Source organism: Felis catus, chromosome C2, assembly GCF_018350175.1.
Source record: "Felis catus isolate Fca126 chromosome C2, F.catus_Fca126_mat1.0, whole genome shotgun sequence".
Classification (NCBI taxonomy): domain Eukaryota; kingdom Metazoa; phylum Chordata; class Mammalia; order Carnivora; family Felidae; genus Felis; species Felis catus.
This window is the reverse complement of record NC_058376.1, coordinates 156,411,424-156,437,750: the sequence shown is the minus strand read 5'-3', so window position 1 is coordinate 156,437,750 and position 26,327 is coordinate 156,411,424. Positions and strand designations below refer to the sequence as shown.

At 49.8% G+C, this 26,327-nt stretch overlaps 1 protein-coding gene across 2 annotated transcripts; it reads right to left on the bottom strand.

Annotated features, from left to right (window-relative positions):
- Nucleotides 1-2,005: 2,005 nt before the first annotated feature.
- Nucleotides 2,006-25,771, bottom strand: CRTAP (cartilage associated protein). Of its 2 annotated transcripts, XM_019811013.3 has the most exons (8): nucleotides 25,212-25,771; nucleotides 20,913-21,062; nucleotides 18,306-18,477; nucleotides 14,948-15,076; nucleotides 13,073-13,270; nucleotides 11,938-12,083; nucleotides 10,498-10,581; nucleotides 2,006-2,863 (listed from the first exon to the last, which is right to left on the bottom strand). In XM_019811013.3, exons 1-8 carry the CDS (start codon nucleotides 25,680-25,682, stop codon nucleotides 2,810-2,812), a joined length of 1,404 nt encoding a protein of 467 aa, XP_019666572.2. In that variant the 5' UTR covers nucleotides 25,683-25,771; the 3' UTR covers nucleotides 2,006-2,809. The 2 variants fall into 2 exon arrangements, with proteins under 2 accessions (XP_019666572.2, XP_011284603.2); XM_011286301.4 differs by lacking the exon at nucleotides 13,073-13,270 and having other exon boundaries at nucleotides 25,212-25,761.
- Nucleotides 25,772-26,327: the final 556 nt, after the last annotated feature.

Sequence of the window (26,327 nt, the reverse complement as noted above, 5' to 3'; positions counted from 1 at the left end):
GGGACAGCTGCGGCCAGGCTCGCTGGGGAGTTCGACGGCCACCAGGTGTGCCCTCTCCACCGGCCCAGGCCTCCTGGGGCGGGGCGTCCACTGCCTGGATCCCTCTCTGGAGTCCTGCCCCAGGACTGTCCTCTCCACCGGCTTCCACGGGAAGGAAGTCTGTCCGGTTGGGGTGGGGGGCGGCAAGGCGAGGCGGAGGACCCGCGGAGGACCGGACTCGCGGCTGGGGGCCCTGGTGGGGGCTGCTGGGGACCCGCGTGCCGCCAATCACCCTGACTCCTTGGCCCCACGGTCCCCGGGAGCGCAGGCTCTGTAGGCCAAGTCCGGCCAGAGAGAGCCGCCGCTCACGGTCTCGAGTGCCCTGGGAGGGGACCTCACGGGAGGACTCTGGTGCAGGTAAGAGCGCAAGTGCCCCCTTTTCCCCGCAGTTTCACTATTGAATTAAAGTAAAAAACCAGAAAACCTGAAGTAGCTTAGGTTTGCAGCTCACGTTTCAAACGTGAAAACACTATTTCCATAAATGTGGTGCTCCCCAGGGAGGAAGCAGACTAGCTCAGGAGGAGGAACACAAGCTCCCATCTGTGTTCCTGGAGCTTCGGATAGTGAGATGGGGGAAGGGGGGGTGGAGAGATGGGGGGAGGGGGAGGGGACTGGAAAGCCAAAAATACCTGCGTTTCCCACCTCCCACGTTCCCCATTACCTTAAAGACCCCCAACTCTCTCTCCCTTCTTCCCTTCCCATGCCACTGCGAGAAAATTCCCGTCTCCCCAAGGCCACGCCAGTGTCATCCACCCTGCATCCCCAGAGGGTCCCAACTAGACTAAGCAGCTCACTGAAAGAGGGAATGAGCTTGAATGAAGGAGACTGAGAACACCACTCTCCAGCCTCAAAGGTGGCTTCTTCTCGGTCTCTTTGGTGGGGTTCTCACTTCGCAGAGAGCCCCAGGGCTCCTCCTTGGCCCTTTTCTCTGGCTTCTCAACACACACGTTCAGTCTAGGTGATCCCCTCCGGCCTCACACTTGCCCATGATTCAGCAGGGGGCGTGGCGCTCCTCCCAGAGCCCCTTCACAAGAGTCAGGACCCGCACCCCTGCCCTCCGGCCCCCTCGCTGTGCCTCTCCACAGCGGTCCTGCCAGGGGTCCACAGGCCTTTTTCCAGAGAGCTGCCCTTGGCTGACCAAGCCACTTGCCTGCGAAGGTCCACTCCACCCCTCTAAGGGGCGGTCAATGACTCAGTGATGGAGACCTTACAGGTGCCTGCTGAACGTACCCCCACAATTAACCACAGGCATTTGGGTCCCTGCTTCAGGCTCTGTTGAAGACCCGATCTGAGAAGCTTCTCAAGTTTTGGTCGCAGCCGGAGGCTCCCATCCCAGCTGCTCTGCACCAAACTCCTTACGGAGCCCACGCCCCGAACTTCCCCATATTCGGCCAATGGCAACGCCATCCTTCCCGGTGCTCTGGCCAAAGGCCTGGAGGCCACCGTTAGCCCCTCTTTCTCATGCTCCACATCCAATGGGTCACTTCTTACGTCCCCATCGCGACCACCCGGGTCCGAGCCAGCACTCCCTTCCGCCCGGCTCACGCTCAGGTTTTTCACAACGTGGCAGCTGGAGGGATCCAGTCAGTCAGGGCGCTCTCCCAGCGGCTCCCACCTCAGCCGGAGTAGAAGCCTCTCGCTGGCCTAAGCCGTCTGTGCTCGTCCCACCTCATGTACTAACACCTGTCAGACTTATCTCCTTCCGTTCTCCCCCTGCCCACTCCTCTCCTTGGCCTCCGTGGCCACAGGGAGCATGTTCTCCATGTAAAGCATTGCACATGCTGTTCCCTCTGCCTGGCATGCTTTTCCCTGAGACCCGCTTCCCCAAAGTCTGGCCGTGATGTCGCCTTCTCAGCGAGGCCTTCCCTGCCCATCCAATTTAAGACTCCAGGCCTCATCTCCAGGCCCCCTTGCCCGTGTTCCTGCTTAATTTTTTTCCCATAGCAATTAACACTCTCGATAGTTCATATACATTTGTTCTTATTTATTTGTTGTCTGTCTCCCTTAGAGGACGTAGGCTCCGGAGGGCAGGGATTTTTTCCCCGTCATTCTGCACAGCGTTTCTAGTGCCCCTGTCAACGTCTAACATGTAGTAGGTGCTCAATAAATATTTATTGAAAAAATGAATGAGACCAGCCCCCTCTGCTTTCTTCCATTTCCAACTCTGAGACTTGCAACTGACTATGGTGCCCAGGGATCGGCCAACCATTGTAAGACTTTGGAGATGCAGAAGTGTGGGGCAGAAGCCACATTTCTGGAGCCTGCACTATCTACGCAGCTTCCCTTTCAGTGGGTGCCAGAAATGGTGCGGGTCAGACCACTTGTACGCTGTCACGGGGCCGGGGGGGGGGTGTGTGGAGAAGTTTGGCCCGTGTCTTCCACTGTCTTCCTGAATCAGGGCATGGGGATAATGGAGTCTACAACCTGAAAGAGCAGAAAGCCCAAAACAGGTTTTCACAATTATCTAATTTGAGGAATATTTTTCTTATTAAAAAAAAAATTGTGATTTTCTGGGGGGAAAAAATGGAGGACTGTGCTTCCAACCAAAATAGTGAGAAAGGCCCGTGTGAAGGTGGGAGGCGCGTGGGGAGGCAGGTGTGGTCACGGGGAAGGCAGGCTCGCCCCTTATTATACGTAGTGAGAGACGAGGCTTCCCTTTCACTTCGCAGAGTGAAGAGAAGGCTTTGAGGTATCGGCGACGTGGGCTACTGGGGAAAGGCAGACAGAATCTGTGTCCCCTGGACATCCAGGGGCTTCTCTTTGCTGTGGACTAGCCGGTCTCCTCCAGCTCCAAGAGGTCATCCACGTATTCCAGAACCTCTCCCTGTAAGAGACGACACGACACGTCTGTTAAGTGGGTTACCTGACTTTAGAAGTGCTGCTGAGCCAAGACCGTTTCTAAGAGGCCCCGCCCCCAGACTGTGGGCTGGACGCTGCCAGCTGCCTGTGTGGGCTGGAGCAGCCCCTCCCCCTTGCCCTTGGGCCCAGAGGACCTGCCTTCTACCTGGGAGGGGACCTGGCTTCCACTCCTTGGGAACTTGGAGTCAAGGGCTCTGCAACCCCCACAGAGGGCCTGTGTGAGGGAGGGGGGCAGTCCAGCCACCCTCTGAAAGACCCGTTTAGAGCCCCCCTTTCTGGGCATCCCCCTTCTTGGTAGTTACTCCACGGGAGCACTCTCTGTCTGCTCCCTTTCTACATTGACCAGCAGATCATGAGCTTTTCGAGGACCAGGACCCGGGTGACTTTCCTTCCCTAGAGCCTGGAACGGAGATAGTCGGAAACCTGCTACAGGAAGAGGGTATGTGTGCGTATCCCTGGTGTGGCTGAAGCGGTCACTCCGTTCACAGGACGGTCTCTTGGGTGTCGTGGGACCCGCCTGCCCACGGTTAGTACCAGGAGCGCCCGCTCCCCCCTTCTGCAATCAGCCTTAAGCCTCAATCTGATAGCCCAGCACACTCTCTCGTTTCCTCCCTGCATTGAATTCTCTCCCACGACACACCTGGGCCACCAGCTGAGGACACCCATTTTCTTCAGCGCCAAGAATGAGCGAATCACCAAGCAGGCCGAGTCTTACTCCCACGAGGGCCAGGCCCCCCCCCCCCCCCGTGAGGGCCAGCTTGGCCTCCCTCCCAGAGGTCACCATCCCAGGCCAAGAGCCTCTTTGCTCCGTTTGATACTTTACCACACTTCCTGTTATAACCTCTCAGCATCAGAGAATAGTTGGGAAACCTCCCGAGCACGCGAGACACAAAAGGGGGTCTTATTATTTTCATCGAATATTTCTACCGTATCATGCCTGAGATTAGAAACTAAAGTGACAGAAGTGGAAGATGACTGATTGAACAAACGATGTTTGCTTCCGTTGCTTTCTGGGCCCCAAAAGGAAAACACAGTAGAGGGATTATATGTATGGCCATGACAGCTGTTCCCAGAGTTACCGTTTCTCGCGGTGTGGCTGCTGTGACATAGGGGTGTGGTATCATTTGCTCTTAGCTCACTAATAAGTACCCAAAGCAATGCAGACGAAAGAAACACTACCCCCTCTGTGGCCTGTTACAGCGGAGGCCTTGCTCAGATCTTTCGGGTGCACCCGTCCCCCAGCTGCTGGGAGTGTTAGTTGCTGATGGCTTACAGCTGCCCCTTCTCTGGACAATTGACCTTGGCCAAAGGGAGCAGCCCTACCGGGGAGTTTGCACCCCAAGCCCTCCAGGCTGCCAACCACCAGGGAGAGGATGATAAGGTGCGTACAAAATGCAGAAAGAGCTCTGTGGTACAGTTCGTGCCCCGGAGCTCCCATGGGATCAGGCTGAGCTTGACTCTGGCGGAGACCTCATAGTTTCATGGCTCCTTCCCCTGCCCCTCACTTCTTTGCCTCCTGAGAGCACTCCCTCTCAGTAAATCACTCCTGCAAACTGTAATCTATTTCTTTTAGACCTTCCCGAAACAAATAACCATCAGATCCTGAAACCTGATGCATCCATTTCAGCCTGCTTTATAAGGTTTCTGAAACTATAATTCGCGTCTGCAAAATTCTTAATGAGTGTGCAAAACTTTCAGGAGCTCTTACAACACATTTCAGGATAATGAAGGAGAAATCCCCTAATATCAGTAGCTGAATCGTACTGACGTTTTGTCTCAATGTAGTATTTTGGCCCTTGGAATCTTAAAGATTAAATTAATAATTTTATTGTATTGATTATACTTATTTCTTTGATACATAGAAATAACCCAATATGATTTGAAAATAAGCTGAAATATAATTTGATATATAGAAAAGAAAGTCGCTTGCTCACGGTTCTAAAGCTTTGATTAAGAAGCTAAATGCTTCTAGGACCTTCGACAGACTTCTTTCTTTACCATGGCAGTGTCAGGTCCAAGAATCCTAGGAATTTTGAAGCCTAGAATAATTCTGGTGAGCAATGGATGATTACTAACCAGCTGTGTGACTTTGAGCAAGTTACTCAACCTTTCTGAATTTATTTCCTCATCTGTGATGTGAGAGAGCTTGAGTGAATATCATAAAAGTTCTCCTGTTGTTCTAACACCTGTGATTTTTCTAAATATATTGTTTCTGTACATCAAAAGCCCTCATTCATAGCCTTAGACCCAGGAATCCCACCCATGGGAATTTATCCTAAGGAAATGACCAGGAAAAGGTATCCAATGTAGTCACAGCTGTGTTATTTGTGAAAGCAAAAAGTTGGAAGCAACCTAAAATGCTTATCAAAACAAAAAGCTCAACTTTAAAAATCCATACCACGGACTGTTAGTCACTAAAAAGTCATGTTTAAAATAAACATTAACTAACAAGGTTAACGAAAACCACACGATCATCTCAATGGATACAGAAGAAAGCAACCGACAAAATTCAACACCACTTCATGATAAAAACATTTGACAAACTAGGAGCAGAAGGGGGAACTTTCTTAACCTGACAAAGGGCACCTACCAAAAAACCCACAGTTAACAGCATTCTTAATGCTAACACCAAATGTTTTCCTTCTAAAATTGGAAACAAAACAAGGATGTCCAATATCTCTATTTCTATTTGACATTTTACTGGAGGTTTTAGTCAGGGCTATTAGCAAAGCAAAATAAATAAAAGTCATCCAGATTGGAAGAAAAGAGATAAAACCACTTCTATTCATAGATAACATGATCTTGTATATAGAACCTCCTAAGCAAAACGACACATACACACAACTATTACAATAAACAACTTCAACAAATTTGCAGAATTATAATATCAATATACAAAAATCAACTGTATCTCTATCTACTAACAATGAACAACTGAAAACAAAATTAAGAAAAAAATTCCATTAGCAAAATTTCATTTCTTAATGAAATGTAAGAAAGCATTATTGAAGGAAATTAAAGGGGACCTAAAGAAGTGGAAAGACATCCCATGTTAATGGATCAGAAAACTTAATACTGTCAAGATGTCAATACTATCCACAATCCCTATCAAAATAACCAGCATTCTTTACAGAGCTAAAACAAACAATCCTAAAATTTGTACGGAACCAGAAAAGACCCTGAATAGCCAAAGAAACCTGAAAAAGAAAACCAAAGCTGGAGGCATCACGATTCTGGACTTCAAGCTGTATTACAAAGCTGTAATCATCAAGACAGGATGGTACTGGCACAAAAATAGACACTCAGATCAACGGAACAGAAGAGAGAACCCAGAATTGGACCCACAAACGTATGGCCAACTAATCTTTGACAAAGCAGGAAAGAATATCCAATGGAATAAAGACAGTCTCTTCAGCAAGTGGTGCTGGGAAAACTGGACACTGACATGCAGAAGAATGAACCTGGATCACTTTCTTACACCATACACAAAAATAAACTCAAAATGGATGAAAGACCTCAATGTAAGACAGGAAGCCATCAAAATCCTAGAGGAGAAAACAGGCAACAACCTCTTTGATCTCAGCCGCAGCAACTTCTTACTTGCCATATCTCAGGAGGCAAGGGAAACAAAAGCAAAAATGAACTATTAGGACCTCATCAAGATAAAAACCTTCTGCACAGTGAAGGAAACAATCAGCAAAAATAAAAGGCAACCGACAGAATGGGAGAAGATATTTGCAAACGACATATCAGATAAAGGGTTAGTATCCAAAATCCATAAAGAAGTTATCAAGCTCAACACCCAAAAAACAAATAATCCAGTGAAGAAATGGGCAAAAGACATTGAATAGACACTTCTCCGAAGAAGACATCCAGATGGCCAACTGACACATGAAAAAATGCTCAACATCACTCATCATCAGGGAAATACAAATCAAAACCACAATGAGATACCACCTCACACCTGTCAGAATGGCTAACATGAACAACTCAGGCAACAACAGATGTTGACAGATATGGAAAAAGAGGATGTCTTTTGCACGGCTGGTGGGAATGCAAATTGGTGCAGCCACTCTGGAAAACAGTATGGAGGTTCCTCAAAAAATTAAACATAGAGCTATCCTACGACCCAGCAATTGCACTACTAGGTATTTATCCAAGGGATACAGGCATGCTGTTTCGAAGGGGCACATGCACTCCCATGTTTATAGCAACGCTATCGACAGTAGCCAAAGTATGGAAAGAGCCCAAATGTCCATCGACGGATGAATGGATAAAGAAGATGTGGTATATACATTTTCAATGGAATATTACTTGGCAATCAAAAAGAATGAAATCTTGCCATTTGCAACAACGTGGATGGAACTAGAGTGTATTATGCTAAGCAAAATAAGTCAGAGAAAGACACATATCATATGACTTCACTCATATGTGGAATTTAAGATATAAACATTAACTTAAGGGAGGGGAAGCAAAAATAATATAAAAACAGGGAGAGAGATAAACCATAAAAGATTCTTAAATACAGAGAACAAATTGAGGGTTGCTGGAGGGGTTTTGGGTGAGGGATGGGCTAAATGGGTGATGGGTATTAAAGAGGGCACTTGTTGGGATGGAGCACTGGGTGTTCTATGTAGAGGATGAATCACTAAATTCTACTCCTGAAATCAGTATTACACGATATGTAACCAACTTGGATTTAAATTTTAAAATAATAATAATTTTTAAAAAAAGATGTCAATACTATCCAAAAGATCTTCAGATTTAGCCCAATTCCTATAAAAAATCCCAGCTGCCTTTTAGAGAAATTGGCAAGCTGATCCTATAATTCATATGGAAATGCAAGGGACCTAAGAATAGCCAAAACAATCTAGAAGAATGAGATCAGAAGACTCACATTTTCAGTTTCACGACGTACTACAAAGCTACAGTATTCAAGACAGTGTGGTGCTGGCATAAGGACAGAAATCTGGATCGATGGATTAGAATTGAGAGCCCAGATATAAACCCTCAGATTTATGGTCAGTTGATTTCCAACAAGGGTACCAAGACAAATCAATGGGAAAGAAAGTCTTTTCAACAAATGGTGCTGGGACAACTGGTTATCCGTATGTAAAAGAATGGAATTGTACCCCTACCTCACATCATATGTAAAATTAACTCAAAATAGATTGCAGACCTAAAGTCTTAAAATTATAGAAATCTTAAAAAAATAGGAGTAAAATTTCATGATCTTGGATAAGTGATGGTTTCTTAGAGATTGATACCAAAAACACAAGCAAAAAAGAAAAAACAGATACATGGGATCCCATCAAAATTTAAAACTTTTATGCCTTAAGATACCATTAAGAACACGAAAAGAAAACCCACAGAGAATATTGCAAGAGAATATTTGCAATTCATGTGTCTGACAGAGGACTTATAACCAGAATAGATAAAGAACTCTTACAATGCAACAATAAAAAGAAAAGTAACCCAATTAAAAAAATGGGCAAAGAGTGTGAATAGACTGCACATCTCCCCAAAGAAGATACACAAATAGCCAGTAAGCATATGAAAGAATGCTCAACATCATTAGTCATTAGGGAAATGAACATCAAAACCTCAATGAGATGCTATTTCTTACCTGCTAGGATGGCTAATATAGAAAAGACAAACACCGAGAAGGGCTGACAAATATGTAGCCAGTTGGAAATTTTATACATTGCTGCTGGGAATGTAAAACGGTGCAGCCCCTTTGGAAAACAGTCTGGGAGTTTCTCAACAAGGTAACCATAGAGTTACCATATTACCCAGCAATTCCCCTTCCACGTATGTACTTTTGTTATGTAAGAGAATTAACAACCTTTGTCCAAACGAAAATATGCCCACAAATGCTCATGGTGTCATTATTCAAAATAGCCCCAAAGTGAAAACAACCCAGTATAACTGTCCATCAATAGAGGAACAGGTAACCAAACAGTGGTATATCCACACAGTGGAATACTAGTCAGCAATAAAAATGGAAATTCACATGTAACATAATACATACTACAACATGGTTGAACCTTGAAAACATGCTCAGTGAGAGAAGCTGGTCACAACAGACTACATACCCTATGATTCCATTTATATGAACGTCCAGAACAGTCATATCCATAGACACAGAAAGTAAATTAGTGGTTGCCAGAGGCTGGGGGCAGAGATGGGCGGGGGGGCAGCAGGCAGAGGAGAAAGAATGGGGAATGAGACCACTAACAGGTTTGTGATTTCTTTTGGGGGTGATGAAAATGCTCTAAAATTTGATAGCAGTGATGGATGCACAACTTTGTGAGTATACAAAAACACACTGTATTTGTACTTTAAAAAGGATAATTTATGGTGTGCGAATAATATTTCAATAAAGCTGTTCTAGAAAAACATAACAAGGGAAGCTTCTCATATTACAGCGTTAAATGGAAAAGCCATGATATCTATTACAATTGGGTTTGTAATGAATATATATTGGGAAATGGAAGAAAAAGTGGAGGTATACATCTCAAAATGTCAGTAGTGGCTTCCATTAGGAACTCAACTCTCCCTTTTTTTCAATATGGTTTTCTCCACGTTCCAAACAACAGCAGCCAACCCTGTTTGTATCAAGCCAGCACCCCTGCCTTTGCAGCATCCTTGTGACCTTATCTGAGGCTCTGCTTCTCAGACACATGCCACAACGATCACCTCCTGGTCTATAAATCACTTCCACATGCAGCATGGTATTTCATTTTCCCAGCCCTGTGAGGTCCCCATTATTCGTCCCATTTTATAAATGAAACAATGAAGCTCTGGGAAATCCAATGAATACCAGTGGCAGGTCCACCCCGTGCAAATTTGTGCACCGAAAACAAATCCCATGGTATCTTACTTAGAGGTGCTCCACCAAAACCCAGGCAGCGGAAACAGAAAATCCAGAGGGCCCGGGCCCCTGGGTGCAGCCTAGCAGCTCAGAGGTGAGGGGTCAGGCCAGGATATGCTCCAACAGCCGGCAAGCCCCTAGGCTTAGGCCTTAGGAAGCATGTTCTGGTTTGTTTCAAATGCATCTCTCTAAATACCGCCCCTAAGGACTTTTCTGTGACTAGGCTGCCCCACCCCTAAATGCTCCGAGAGCAGGAGAGCGGAGTCTTTCTCAAAAAGGAGTCAGCTGAAATCAGGAATTTCGAGCTGTCTCCGAGAACGATAAAATGCCACTCAGCAAGGACCTAATTAACAAAAAGAGAAAGAAAAAAAAGAGATAATAATAATATCACAGAGAAATCGGGATGAGTGTTTCCAAGGGTGTTCGGAGCACTGAGTAATTGAGAATCCACTGTGTTTTTTATAAAGTTAAAACATGATGTCTGGATGACGTCTAGGATGGGTCCCTCCACACTCACCGTCAGGAAATGTGGGGCTGCAGCCTGGGTTTCCTAGAAAGCCGTCTTTCCCCTCCCCAGAGCTCTGACTTCCACTAAAACGCCCACAGAGACTGTATTCCTCCGGGTCCCCTTCTGTTTCAGGGACGACTAGGGCTTCTAGTGACTTCAGCAAAGATGTGAGTAATATTTTCTCCGAGCCAGACGTGTGCTAACCGTGCAAACTTACCTCATCATCGTCCATTATATTTTCCTTAGCAAAGTCATACAGCTCTTTCTGGAGCGTAGTTACATTGAAGAACTGAACTGCTTCCTGTTCAACACAAACACAGAACAGTTTTTACGACCAACCTTTGCATGTCAGAACCGGGAGGAGGGAGAAACAGGTATGGACTTCTTTCGGGGGCGATAAAAATGTTTAAAATTGGAGAGTGGTCATGGTCGTACCACTCCGTGAATGTGCTAGAAACCACTCAACTGTACATTTTATTTATTTTTTTTTTAATTTTTTTTTTTAACGTTTATTTATTTTTGGGACAGAGAGAGACAGAGCATGAACGGGGGAGGGTCAGAGAGAGGGAGACACAGAATCCGAAACACGCTCCAGGCTCTGAGCTGTCAGCCCAGAGCCCGACGCAGGACTCGAACTCACGGACCGCGAGATCGTGACCTGAGCCGAAGTCGGTCGCCCAACCGACTGAGCCACCCAGGCGCCCCTCAACTGTACATTTTAAAAGCATGAATTTTATTGCATATGAATCATATCTCAAGAAAGAGTGGCCAGCCCCAAGTAAGAGAGGGGGAGAGAGAAAGAGAGAGAAAGCTTGCGGGTGTGTTGGCTGGGGAGCGAGGTATGAAGGAAAACGTATGGATGGCAGACAGGAGAGCACATAAAAATCCCAATGAAAATACAAGTTAAGGGCAGAGGCCAATTTAAAAAGCTTTTTTACAAGTAATATAGGAGCACCTGGGTGGCTCAATCGGTTAGATGTCCGACTTCGGCTCAGGTTGTGATCTCACAGTTTGTGAGTTTGAGCCACCCAGTCAGGGCAGGGCCTGCTTTGGATGCTCTGTCCTCCTCTCTCTCTCTGCCCCTCCCCTGCTCGCACACACGCGCTCTCGCTCCCTCTTTCTCTCTCTCAAAAAAAAAAAAGAGTAGGATATAATCCTGGAGATCCTGGCAACACACGCCAAGCTGGGCCTGTCCATCAGGGGAATTAAATGATGCCTTGGAGGTGCAAAAAAATAAGCAGGCGTAGGAATGTGACACGGAAAACGTTCACGAGAAAGACGAAGCAACGTGCACAAGAGCAGGTAACGCGTGACCCTGTTTCCATAAAATCAAAGACACACGTGCTGTGTACATGAGACGTACGTAGCGGTAAGGCAGGGCGTAGGGAAAAGGCACGGGACTTTGAAAGAACTTCGCTTTCCGAGTAAAACATTTCCATAATGTCTGAAACTGGTAGTTTTTACTGATTTAGGAATCAGAATAGAGCGGTAAAATGTTCAAGGACAAAACAACAACGACAACTAGAAAAACAACAGAAGAAAAGGAGTTCCCCTCCGTTTCTGCAATAACTCTTCGTCTTAAGATGCAGAACAGTATCCTGAAAGTGAGAATGAAGAGGAGGCCAGGAAACGTGACGCCTGGCGCCCTGATACCTACTGGTCTGGGCTGGAAATGCTCGTCCGAGAGGCCCCACTTGTCCCTGTGGTACTGGTAATACACCAGGTTCTGCTGCATGACCTTGTCACTGTGGTCAAAGAGCAGGTAGCTGACCGCACAGGGGGCCGCGTTCTTCAGGTCGTTCACTGAGGCCGGGGAGAAAAGAGGAACAGGAAATCAGCAAACCCTGCCCTGAAATTCCCCTCACCAGCACAGCCGCCTAAAGGGAACGGCCATGAGCCAGCCCCTTGTGCACATCCCCTCCTTGGGAAAGCCTGGGACGGACCAGAATCACCCCTGGGCGGGCAGGCCACAGACCGGGTCTCCAGAGCAGCCTGGGGAGTGGTTTTCAAACACGGAGGTTCCTCGTGAGGCAGACGCCTCTGCAGAAATGTCTATTAGACTGCACTTCGGGATCCACTGACCTGGGCTGGGAAGGCTGGGTTCCCAAGGCCTGGACTGTCCTCCCGGGCTGAGGGAGGTAGGGAGCACGTGCCTGGGTCCCCTCCGGATGGCACCACCATGGCCAGATCCAGGCAGCCCTCCTGCAGCTAAACCAACGCTAGGAAACCCAAAAGGCGGTGGGCCCTCTGGGCCGGAAAAGATGTGAAGTCACCTGCTATTGATATGTCCTGGAAACTGGGGTTCCCACCTCTAACATCCCTCATTAGAGTTGCCCCACCTCCGATGGCACCTTCAGCATAGAGGATCTGCAGGGGCTGGGGTTTGTTTTGGGGGTGGGGGTGGGGGCAAAGGGAAAGGGGTGATAAGCCACAAGCCCCCGGGCATTTATCCTGACACGCTGCACTCCAATTTACAACCCAGAACACTACCCTTGCTAAAAGCTCAGCTTGGCCAGAGTAACGAAAACTTGGGTATGAATAAATTGTGCCACCTAGTGGCTGTTTCCTGTGACAACAACCTTAAAACCTGCACTTAAGGGCACAGGCCATTCACCAGGTCTAGAAGGCTGGGAAAGGCACTTAGTTCAAGGCCTTTCAGGGCCGGGGTTCAAGTATAAATGACACCTGCCCTCAAAAAATTTAGTGTGGCAGATAGTGTAGAAAGAGTTCACAACAGGGCCGACTTTCAAGAAGCCAATTTCAAGAAGTAAACGTTAACTCATACTCTTTACCTATAAACCCGGAAAGCAAAGATTTTCTTTCGAAGCAGCAAGCAGATGTAAAGGTTTTGGTCTGCCAGTGTTCATAAGTCATTGCCACAGTTTCCGAGATGCGGGGTGATTTCCTGAGCACGTGAGAATTTCGAGGACCCATGAGCCGCCGGAGCCTGGATGTATCCGGAACACTCCTAAACTCCCAGTGTTCTGGCCCTGTGCACACAGCACCAAGCCGGGCTCAGAGGGCTCGGAGACCTGATCGATTCTTCCTTGGGTTTCAAAGCCCAACAGGGAGGTACCAACAGAGATTTTTGTGAAAATGAAATAAATACTAGCTTATTGAAACAACAACAACATCGGGGCGCCTGGGTGGCTCAGTCGGTTAAGCGTCCAACTTCAGCTCAGGTCACGATCTCGCGGTCCGTGGGTTCGAGCCCCGCGTAGGGCTCTGGGCTGATGGCTCAGAGCCTGGAGCCTGCTTCCGATTCTGTGTCTCCCTCTGTCTCTGCCCCTCCCCAGCTTATACTCTGTCTTTCTCTCTGTCTCAAAAATAAATAAACATTAAAAATAAATAAATAAATAAATGGGGTGCCCAGGTGGCTCAGGCTCAGTCGGTTGAGTGTCCAACTTCGGCTCAGGTCATGATCTCACAGCTTGTGGGTTCGAGCCCCACGTCCAGCTCTGTGCTGATAGCTCGGAGCCTGGAGCCTGCTTCAGATTCTGTGTCCCCCTCTCTCTGCCCCTCCCACTCTCACGCTCTGTCTCTCTCTCCAAAATAAATAAACATTAAAAAAAATTTTTTTTTAAAGTTGAAGCTGGGTGATGGGCATACTACCACTCTCTCTAATGTACGTTTTTAAGTTTCCAGGGTGTTTAAAAAATGTACCTGACAGGGACGCCTGGGTGGCTCAGTCAGCTGAGCATCTGACTTCAACTCAGGTCATGATGTCACAGTTTGTGAGTTCAAGCCCCCCATCGGGCTCTGTGCTGACCGCTCAGAGCCCGGAGCCTGCTTCGGGTTCTGTGTCCCCCTCTCTCTGCCCCTCCCACTCTCACGCTCTGTCTCTCTCGCGAAAATAAATAAACATTAAAAAAATTTTTTTAAACACAAAACTTCATCCCTGCCCTCTGTGCAAGGGGAAGGACACCTGATGAAGCCACACCTCACCCTCCTCTTGACCTGCGATGTCCCAAGCAAGGGACACTTCAGGACACTTCACTGCATCCTTGGGTGAGGTTCAGGCCGTCGTAATGGCAGGGTCGCTGCCGGAAGGGGCCGTTTCCCTTCCTCACAGAGCTCTGGTGCAAATGACTGCTACACAGCCTTCCCAGGGACAATCCTGATTACCAAAATTAAAAATGTAAATAGATATGTATACACTCACATATGCACACAGAAGAAAAATCTTTTTTTTTTTTTTTTTTGGTCCCTTTTTTAACCTTCAGCAGGCAAAGCTTTCAGAGTACCCTCAAGAGGACAGGAGGTGGGGTAAAACGGCAGGTGGCCGTGGCAGGACAGCCACTCAACAAAGCACGTTGATAGAGGTTTGTCACACGCTCGTGTACGAATACCCCAAGCATTCCACACCTGTCAACCCATTGGCCCCTCATGGCAACCTCAGGAGGTTAATACGATGATCTCTGACTTACAGATGAGGACCCGAGGCACAGAGAAATTAGTAAGTGACGCAGCTGACATGCGCCCTGAATCACCAGGCCTTGCCACCTTTTTGTGCGAGGCCCAGCAACTGGGGCTGTCGATGTGACCTTGACAACTCCTCTCAACAAGCACAGGTAAGGGTTCATAACCCTATTTTTTACAGATGGGGAAGCTGAGTCTTAGGAGGACTGAGCACCTTGCCCAAGCTCTCATGGAAGATAATTACTTACATTTATAATAAGCAAACTGCAAATAATGATACATGGTGGCCACAAACTTCTCCACGGGATAGCCTCCTACAATAGGGGTGAGGTTCTTTTCACACTGCATTTTGCATTCCAGGACTTCTACATAATGATCTGAAAGAATACACACAGATTTTCAGAGCAGTACGTTCATTCGTTCCTTTTTCTTTTCTTTTTTTCACTTTTTTAGTTTTTAAGTAATCTCTCTACCCAGCGTGGGACTCGAACTCACCACCCTGAGATCAAGAGTCACATGCTCCACCAACAGAGCCAACCAGGCACCCCTGCATTCATTAGTTTCTTAAAACTACTTCTGCCCCCCTCTCCTTGTGATCCCGGTGAAAGGTAAAGATAATCAAGGTAAAATAGTTCAACAACAGTTATGATAAATGGGCTGAAATCCTTAATATACAAAGTTCCTTAAAGTCAGTAAGAAAAAGACAAACACCCAATATAAAAATGGCTAAAGGAGGTTCACAGAAAGAAATTTTAAAAACGGCTAATAAACATTGTGAAAATATGTTATACTTCATTTGTAATTAAGAAACACAATCCAGGGGCGCCTGGGTGGCTCAGCCAGTTAAGCGTCCAACTTCGGCTCAGGTCACGATCTCGCGGTCCGTGAGTTGGAGCCCTGCATCGGGCTCTGGGCTGATGGCTCAGAGCCTGGAGCCTGCTTCCGATTCTGTGTCTCCCTCTCTCTCTGCCCCTCCCCCGTTCATGCTCTGTCTCTCTCTGTCTCAAAAATAAATAAACGTTAAAAAAAATTTTTTTTTAAAAGAAACACAATCGAGGGGCACCTGAGTGGCTCAGTCGGTTAAGCTTCTGACTCTTGATTTTTGGCTTGGGCAATGATCTCACGGTCGGTAGGACTGAGCCCCGAGTCAGGCTCTGTGCTGAGCAGGGAGCCTGCTTGGGATTCTCTCTCCCTCCCTCTCTCTCTGCCCCTTCCCCACCCACACACAATCCCATCTAAAATATCTTAAAGCGTTAAACTGGCAAATAAAAATTTGCTTAACTGAAGTATGGTGGACACACATATTACATCAGTTTCACGTGTACCACATGGTCACTCCACACGTCTGCAAGTTAAATTGGCAACATTTTTAAAATTTGATAACACTCAGCATTAGAGGGAAAATGGTGAAACTTACAGTCTCATATTCCCTTGATAGAAGCAAAACAGAAACACACTTTTTGGAGACAAATTCGGCAAAACGTATCAAAGTTAAAATACACAAATTCTCGGACCCAGCAGTCTACCTCTAGGAAATTTTCCTTAGACACAGGCACACCCAGGCACTGTTTGTAACAGCAAACAGACTTGGAAATAACCTAAATGCCAATCAACAGGCTAGTGACTACTCAACTCTGATACATACAAACAATGGAATCTACACAGCCTTTAAAAGAGAAGAGGTAGACCTAAATATAACAACAGAGCGAGATGTCAAAGACTACATTTCCCAGCCTCCCTTGCAGTTAGGGTGGGGCCCTATGGGTAATTGGGCCAATGAAACGTGGATAGCAACAACTAATGCGTGCCACTTCTGGGACTGGTCCCTAAAGTCTCCCACATGATCCTTGGTCCTCTCTCTTTTCTCCCTTCGCGCAGTTAGAAGCAGAAGACTCCAGGATGACGGTACATGTTTTGTAGGAGTGCATGTGTACATGTTTTGTATTCCTTTGGTAGGAATACAAAAATAGTACCTTAACGTACTAAATAATTTACAGAGACATTTACTCTTTGAACTATCTATCCCACTTGTGTTGACTTTGAAAACATACCCCTACACTTAGCAAAAACAAACAAACAAACAAACCCTAAAGTTCCCCCTTTGCAATATTTCATGTGATAGCAAAAGATTGGGCCAAACCAAATGTCCATCAGGTAACTGAATAAACTGGGGCATATTATTCCCACCACCCCTCGATGGAGTACTCAGCAACAATAAAAAGAATGACTATCTCCACGTGCTAGGTAAGGTATATTGCTAAGTAGAAAAAACCAAGAGCAGAACAGTGTATAAAGTATGGTACCTATTTGGTATGAGAGAAGTAAACATAAAAATACAGAAAAAATATATATATGTGTCTATTTTCCTTTATAGAGAAAAAAGAATCAGGCAAGAGTCTTCAATACATGCTAAATCAGTATATGTGTGGTACTGGGGGGAGGGGTGGAGACAGTTTAACGGACAACAAATTGTCCGAGTCTTGAAGTATCTCTTCGCAAATTACTTATTAGTATCGAAAGGAAAAACAGTATCATAGAGAGACTGGAAACTGGAAAGTACCTTAACCAGTGCTTCAAAACGAATGTCACCAGTAAGGGGCAAAAAGATACCACGTACATCTGGATGTGATACCCTGAGAAGCATACTTCCGTAATGTTCCAGCCCAAAGTACGCAACCTGAATGTAATTGTGAGGACACACAACAGAAACTCAAACTGAGGAATAGTCTATAAAGTGAGTGGCTTATAGTCCTAAAAAATATCAATAGCATAGGGGTGCCCGGGTGGCTCAGTGGGTTAAGCGTCCGACTTCGGCTCAGGTCATGATCTTGTGGTTCGTGGGTTCAAGCCCCGCGTCGGGCTCTGTGCTGACAGCTCAGAGCCTGGAGCCTGTTTCAGATTCTGTGTCTCCCTCTGTGTCTGGCCCTCCCCATTCACGCTCCGTCTCTTTCTCCTTCTCTCTCTCTCAAAAATAAATAAGTAAACATTAAATAAATAAACCTAAAAGATGAGCAATTTGTTACAATATTTTTGGAACTCGAGTATGTTATGCTAAGTAAAATAAGCCAGTCCCAAAAGGACAAATACGAGTTCTACTCATCCGAGGTACCTAGAGTAGCCAAATTCGTGGAGACAGAAAGTAGAACGGTGGTGCCAGGGGCCGTGGTGGGAAGAGGGCGGAGCTGGGTTCACTGGGCACAGAACTTCCGTTTGAGAAGATGAAACGGCGGGAGGTGGCGGTGGCTGTACAAGGGACTGCACGCTCAGAGATGGCGAACACGGCAATGCTTTATATCACGTGGGTCGTGAGCTGCTCTCGGGCCCGGTTTTATTTTTCCGAAAGCCTGTGGGGAATCTGTGATGGGGCAGGCTGATCTGGCCGACCCCCTTTCCAGGCCTGTGCTTGGACACTATACTCAGTTATTTTTCCAGAAGCCCCTGGAAAGGCAAAGGCTGGTCTGCGTGGGTTACATATTACCTCCCCAGCTACCCAGTCGGAGGGACGCTCAAACGTCCCCCAGAGGCCACTGCAGGCATCAGGAAGGCACGCAGATGCCACACGAGGCTGTCCCGTTGGTCCCCGGTCCAAACCAAAACGCCACCAACCTGCTATGGAAAGATAGAAGTCCTTGAAGTCCTTGATCTCCCTGGAGCCCTCGCAGGCCGCCAGACACTCGTAAAAGGCTTTGAAGAAATCGGGAAGGGCCAGCTCCATGTCTGTGACGGACGTCCTCCAGTTCTCGCCATTGTAGGCCCGCACGGCTCGGACGAACAGGCTCTGGAAGGCACGGGGGGGGAGCTTGCAGGCCTGAAGGAGGCAGACCAGCACGGAGTTCTGCTCTCCTCAGTGCCCAGAAAACCACGCCGACCCTTAATCACACACAAGCCAACCGGGAACTGACTTCTATCTGGCTTTTTCTGTCCTGTGTACAATGGTACCTTCTCATCTAATTCAAAAAGTAGGAGGGGCTGGGTAATACAACCAAATTCAGATCAAGAAGAAAGGAAAAACTTACAGTGACAGAAATCAGAGCAGTGCCACCCCCGGCTCCCCCCCCCCCCGCCACGATCAGGGGTTGGGACAAAGGCTTGACTGGAAAGGGGCCTGAGGGAGCATTTTAGAGGAGATGAAACTACTCTATAGTGTGATTATGGTGGTGCTTACACAATTGCACACCTTCCCCCCAAATCATTGAATTATACACTTAAAATTGGTGGATGCATTTCAAGCAAGCTATCCCTCAGTAAAGCTGATTTTTAAAACTGAGCCGAAGAAAACACATAAGCTCGGCAGCAGGTGGCAGGCCCCCTCCCCCAACGGCTACGTATAAAATAGGAAAGCCACTACACTAGCTGCTGGGGACGGTGGCCACCTGCCCGGCAGCGGAAAAGTCAAGGCATTTCTGCTCATCGTCGGCTGGACCAGACAGAGAGAAATAACGGGGCCGAGGAAGCTGCCTGGTCGCAGAAGAAACGAGCAGGGATCTGGGATGCACACACGACCCTGCCAGTGTGGATGGTGCAGGACGGGCCGGGACGTAAGCAGGGAATGCTCCCCTCGGGGTCCTCCTCCAGCTGCTCCAGAACGGGGGGTGTCCAAGGGCCACCCCTCAGACCTGAGCTTCTCGCCAAGCTTCAGGTGTCAGCTCGCGCGGCAAGACCTCCCTAAACCTCCCGGGCAGGCAGCATCCCCTGCAAACGAGGCCGGCAGAGAACTGAAGGCGCCTTGCCCGGGGACGCGAGCAGCAACCCCAGGCAGCCGGCTCTGCAGGGGCAGCAGGGCCGGGGCGACAAGAAGAAAGCCACATGGGGAGAGGGCCCCCTGGGCACACAGGAGGGCAGCCCCACCACAGCCGGCAGGACTCGGAAGAGGGAAAGAAGGGTCTAGCCAAGCTGCAGTTACGCGCAGTGCACCGACCATGTGCGCTCCGCTTTGCTCCCCAAGCCCCACGACAGCCACGGCGGCGACGAGGATTAAAAGGCATAAACCCTTTGCACAGGAGAATGAAAAAGGAGCGAGCGGCAGATAAGACACTCTGGCGACTTTTGGAAGGACAGAAAGCCAAATTGTCGCAGAGGAGGGTCTCGGGGGGAAGTGACCCCCACACACCACACACTCCACTACGCCGCACACCTGTCGGATTTGCGGGCGCTGGCGAGCACGGAGACTGGCGCCAGGCGCGGAGCAGAAAGCAGGACTGAAAGTCTGAACGGGGCTTTTGGAGCCCTAGGTTTCCTCTCACACCCACCTACGTGCCCAAGAGATCCCACCTCCCAAAGCTGCTCCTTACCAGAGACCAGTGATTCCTTTTCTAGAGACCCCATCCATAAAGGCTGGAGGGTCAGGGACCAGGCATAGGAGGGCGGGGGTGGAGGCGTGGGGCGGAGAGCCAGGAAGCGGGTGAGGTCTCCGACCCAGGCGCGGCGACCCCATCCCTCTCCCCAGACCGGCTCTCGGACACCAGCGGACGAGCATGAGCCGCCACCAGTCCTGCAAAAGGCTGGAGGATTCTTCCCTGGAAAACTGAAGGGCCCCCAGAATAGAGACTTGGAGGGTCCCCACCAGTGAAAAAGTGAGCTTGCAGTCTGGTCACACTACAGGAAACCCTGGGCCTTGGTTGGAACCTACCAGCTGCCCATGGACCCCTTCAACACATCCCTCTGTTTTCAACCCGGCCCTGCCCTCCCTTAGGACCCATGCCCCCTGCGCCCACATTCGACAGGTCCAGACAACAGCAAGTGCTCACAGGGGTTAGGTTCTTCCCCATTCCCTCTCATCAGACTCCCCCCTGCAGAGGCAGAGATTCCAGTAGTCTCTAATCTGTCAAGTCAGCCCTCCACGCTCCCAGATTCCCTCTCCACCTCAGTACATATGGTGTGTGTGTGTGTGTGTGTGTGTGAAAAGATATGTCTTCTAGTCTCATCAGAAACTGTGTGTTCATTCCTCTATCTTAAAAACCAAACGATCAAATGACCTTATTTCTAAAATACAGCATTTAAAGGAAAGATGGCTTCAGGTGCCTCACAGAATGTAAAACCTCACTCTTAAGTGGGTCACCGTCGTGCGAAACAGTCCATCGTTCTTGTTGCCCTAATATTCATCAGTGTCATCAAAAATCCTAGAGGCCCTTAGACGTCAACAGCTGTTCATCCAGACCTCCTCCTTCAGCCACTCACGCTGCCTCTGTCGGCTGTGTGAAAACCCACTTATACCTCATATGACTTGGTTTCCAAGTCCTTAATGTAGTCCTCGGCATCAGGCAAGCTCTTGTAATACGCCATGTTTCTCTTCATCATTTCGTCATCGGGATGCTTCAGTAGAAAGGTGTGAGCGGCGGCAATGGCCTTTGGGAGATTATTTGCCTAAGTACAACGAAGAGACGTGACATCTACTCAATGGAAGATGAACAGTGATTTTTGCAAAACAAGAACGCTCAGTCCTGCAAGTAACTCTGTGTTTCAACACAGGGCTTCCAGCCGGGGGTTCATGGACTTCCGTGGCCCATGAAACCTGCACTCTCTTGCTCTCCTGCTTCCAGTGGGGGTCACCAGTGAGGAGCCCCAGTGGGAGCCCGAAGGAAGGCAAAAGGGTGAGGTTGGATTATTTAGCCTCCTGGTTCCCTCCCTTCTGTCACCTTGGGCTGCTAGTGCCCCTTCCTGAAGGCCACAGCTCCTCTCAAGGCGGCCCTCTCCAGACAGTCTCCCTCCTTCCTGCGTCCTGGAACTGTCCTCACCCTCGCCCTTTTTGGCCAAGGGGTGCTCACACTTACCATCACTAGCCTTTGTAAATAACCACCCTCAAACATTCCTCCAACTATCCAGTATGACTACGCCACGCCTTCTGGAAAAATACATTAGTATTTTCCAAGATACGTATATGTTCCTAAATATATTAATATTTTCCCACATGTCTGGCAGAACCTCCTGCTCACCATTCTCGATGACCCCCATCACCGTTCCCTTATCCATTCACTGGGCAAACATTCGCTGAGAGCCTCCTGCCTGCCAGCCGCTGCTCTAGGAAGTGGGTCTGTAACAACGAGCAAAACAGGAAAAGAAAACCCCTGCCGCCATGTACCGTACCCTCAAGTATGCTTCCCGATCTCCCGGCAACATCCGTTAAGGTGTGTGGCCCAGGAGCTTCAGGCAGGGCACCCTCGTGGACCGTGACCAGGAAGGCAGAAGTCCTCGGGGAGGAAGCGTGTGTTGGGGTGTGGGCTCCAGCAGGCGGGAGGGCAAGGATGGGGACGCCCCCCTGGGCGGACACGTGACCCGCAAGCAGAGGGCCCCCACGCTGACGTGTTGTCCCTGGCCGTCCCCGGGAATCACGGCACAACCTCGCTGTGGGGAAGCGGAGGCACCCATACATGTGCACGGAGCCTCCTTCGGCCAATCCAGAGGGCCGCTCAGAGGTGGGAGTGAGGTTTGCAGACAGAAAACAAAGGGACACTTGGCACATCCTGGAATCCTGCGCATCAAAGGGTAGCGTGTATCCGTACGAAAGTGCCCCAGGATTGGCACCAAGTCATTTGGAGACGAGGCGGCAGCTAGGCCGGAGAAGTAACGAGGGCAGACTCCCGGATGTCAGCGCTGGCATTTCGGAAATGCCCGTGAGTGGCCCGTGTGGGAATGCCCTTGCAAGAGCTCTACAGAAGGCCTTACGCTCAGGTCCGGAAACAGGCCGGCCCGCAGGAAGGGAGGAGGTATGAATGCAGCCCTTTACAGCATTTGCCAATGAAATGAGACTCTCGAATTCTCAGAAGGGCACTTAGAAAAAAGGGCACAGAATGGGATCTTCAAGGCCGCTAACTTAGGATCTGAGTTTCATGGAAGCCCTTCCTGGAGAGGAAAGGGTGGTGTATTCACTTCAGGTCGGGCTCTGCCGGCTGAAACGTGGAGCCACATCTTGGCAGCTGAACCTCGCACAGAAACCCAGGCAGGTTCTGGAGAAGGGGGAAGGAGCACTACCCTCCCGTGAGCTCCTGAGAAACAGCCACCTGCACGGGAGGACCCCAGCTACCTCCCTACCAGCCACTCCTCAATGTGGTGACAGGGGGTGGGGGCGTGGGGAGAGACTCCTGGTCCAGGCAAGGGGTGGGCTAGGAGTGCCTGGGACGGGGCCCGCTCTACCTGCTCAGACCTCAACAGTCATTCGGGATTCGATCAAGTGCGGGGGCCCACTTTTTGCTCAGCCTGTGGGGACGGTGAGCATTTCGTGGAAATGCGGCCATGGAGAGAACCCACGGCTGGGGACGTGGACCTAAGATAGGCGATGACCTAAAACCTACGTGGGCTTGCGGGCCATACCAGGAGCCCCTTCCTACAAAAGCACACATCCATACCTCTTTGCCCCACTCTGACAGGCCAACCCCACCATCCCCATCTGTGTGTTCAACTCAGGCATTTGTCCTTAATCACTGAAACAGAGGCCTGCAAATCAGACTGGCACGATAACACCTGCTCAAGTCCTCCCACAGCAGGCGGCACTCAGAACCAGCCTCGGGTTTCAGGTGCCAGGCCGGATGTATGGGCCTGGCACACCGTCATTTGGTCCCCACCCATTTGGTCTGAAAATAGAAACGTCGCTAAGGAAAAAACTAAAGCATGCAGTAACACCACCTAAAATCACTTCTTCAGTGATTTTCAGTCGAAGCAACTAAGTGAAGATTCTGGCTTACTCACAAAACTCTGAACCTTTTCCTGTCCCATAAGAGATCTCAAAATACCAACACAGATGGTATTTTACTGACTTGTAAGTAAAGGGTTTTGAAGAGTGGCTGTGACCATCCCGACCTTTGAAGACGCCATGCCGAAGGAGAAAACCTTTGCCTTCTGGTCACATTAAGGAAGATCCTCTTTCCCTCCTCCCTATGTATACCTTTTCTTTCAAATTCATCTGTATAGAAAAGAAATCAGCTTCCACTGTTCTCCAGTTTTAAAAATAAAACATTTCCCCCTTGATTATATGACTCAAATTCGGTTCAGACAGTAATCTGGCAAAAGCTATACAAAAAAAGAGAAAATTAAATGAGTCACTTTTAGCTTAAAAATAGGGATGGTGTGAGCCAGCCATCATTTTTCTATGTCCTGGAACTTTATCCCCTGGTTTTATTTTAAAACTTATTTTTTTTTTATTGCCAGAACAAACATTCACAAAATCGAGACCTCGTACAAAAATGTAAGCATAGAAATAACTCAGGTGTTCACCTATTTAGGGTTTCGCGCTATTTTATTACTCTTATGAGCACAGCGTAACATGGATTTGTTTCAGAAATACGAAAAACAGACCCTGCAGTCCAAAGACTCAAAGCAAAGACAAAAGCAAACAACTTCTACCTCCAGAGTCTGGAAAATGCCATGAATCTAGTTTGGTAGTCGTTAAAACAAATGCATAAACGCAATATATTCCTTTGAAAAGCGTTTCCAATTAGGTAAAGCAGAAGCTGGGCTTTAGGAGGGCTTCCTTGGCAAAATCTGGTAAAGACCTGCCAAGTTAAAGTCACTTTGTCCAGTAACAGGCAATTGAGCCCATCCTTAGAACTTGTGGGTCCCCTGAGAAAGACCTCAGAGGGTCAAGAATTGCAATTTGTGGCTATTTTTAGCCAGCAATCACAGGATTTAAGCAGCCGCAAAGGAGGAAGTCAACCGCGTTAAATTCTAGACGAAAAAGAGCGGAGAGGACCAACCCGGATGAACCACAGTGCCCCGTTCTGCTACTCCAGGCAGGCGTGCGTGCTCCCAAGGAGACTCTGCCCCGGCCTGGCCTCAGTTTCCTTCTCTTTAAGAGAGACTAGGCGGCAGCTCAGGTCCTCTTCCCCTCAATTACTGAAAGCCGCCACTGGAATCAAAAAGGGGTTTTCATGGAACACACAGAAAAGGAGAGTCTGTCAAATACCCGGTAACATTCATCAGGCACTGCTGCGTGGCAGACACTGCGCTAGACGCTCTGTGTACGAATTCTCTGCCTCAGAACAACGCTTCCAGAAAAGCATTTGCACCTCTATTTAAGACGAAGAAGGGGAACAGAAGTTGGAGGCTTCCTTTCGCAGGGTTGGGTGGGAGCAGGCCGGGTCAAGGAAAGGCGGGGCCGCCCAGACGGCGGGTCTGGGCCTGGGGGTGGGGCGGGGCCCGGGCCTGGGGGCGGGACCCAGACCTGGAGATGGGGCGGGTCCCGGGCCCGGGGATGGGGCGGGGCCCGGGCCTGGGGGCGGGTCCCGGGCCCGGGGATGGGGCGGGACCTGGGCCCAGGAATGGGGCGGGGCCCGGGCCTGGGGATGGGGCGGGGCCCAGGCCTGGAGATGGGGCGGGGCCCGGACTCGGGGATGGGGCGGGGCCCGGACCCGGGGATGGGGGCGGGGCCCGGACCCAGGGATGGGGTGGGGCCCGGACCCGGGGATGGGGTGGGGCCCGGGGATGGGGCGGGGCCCGGGCCTGGGGGCAGGGCCGGGCCCGGGGATGGGGCGGGGCGCGGGCCTGGGGGCGGGGCTCGGGAGGCGGGGCGGGCCGACTTGCCTTGAAGTAGGCGAACTGCAGGAACTTGTAGGGCTCCCGGCGCTGGAAGTCGGCCAGCACTTCGCGGCTGGGCTGCGACTGGCGGAAGGCTGGCAGGCCCTGCTTGCAGCGCTTGAGGCAGTGCGCGCGGCGCAGCAGGCCCCCGAAGAGGCGCAGCTCGGGGTAGCGGGCGAGGCCGGCGGCCGGCTCGGGCTGGGGCACGGCGCTGCAGTTGCGGTGGCAGAAGGCCTCGCTGTCGCGCAGCAGGCGGTGCAGCCGCAGGCTGATCTCCAGGTAGCCCACGCTCTCCGCCCAGTGCTCGCCGCTGTACTGGTCCAGCGCGTGCCGGTAGGCCGACTCGAGCGGCATCAGCTCGTCCCGCGGGAAGCTGCGGAAGCTGTAGCGCTCGTACTGGGCGCGCCCGCAGCGCAGCGCACAGACTGCGCACAGCAACGCCAGCAGCGCCGCGGCCGCCCCGCGTCCCGGCTCCATCGCGCCCGGCGGAAGGAAGGAAGGAAGGAAGGAAGGGGACGAGAAGGCAAGGAAGGCGGAGGACTGCGCAACGCGGCGAGCCCAAGGCTTGGGAGGCGGGGACACCAGCCTCCGGCCCGCCCCGTCCTGCGCCCTCCCTCACCCAGCCACCCGGCCGGGGGGTCCGAGAGAAGCTGCCCGCGCCGGGGAGGGTGCCCTGGGCATGGCGCGCTGCCCTCCGGTTCTGCACCGGGCTCTGGGGGCTCCTTTGTTCATTTGTTTGGAGCTGGCGGTCTGCAAGCCGGACGCGGCCCTAGCGGATCGCAGCGCCGCTTAAAACCTTTTGATCGCTTAGAGCGCTTGTGAAAACGCAGATTCCTAGGCGGTGCCCCAGAGTTTCCGACTCAGAAGGTCTGGGGTGAGGGTCTGGGCATTTGCATTTCTAGCCAGCATCCTGGTGAGGCTGATGCCGCGGGTCCAAGGCCTATACACCTTGGTGGCACTGCCAATGACCTTACCTCTCAGTGAGAGGAAGACGATGGATAAACAGAATTAATGCGGATGTCAGTGACCCTTTGTAAACTATTCAGCAGATCAAGTTGAAGATGCACACGCCTTCAGTCTGCGATTCCACTCTTCAAGAATATGCTGGAGAAACTTGTATGT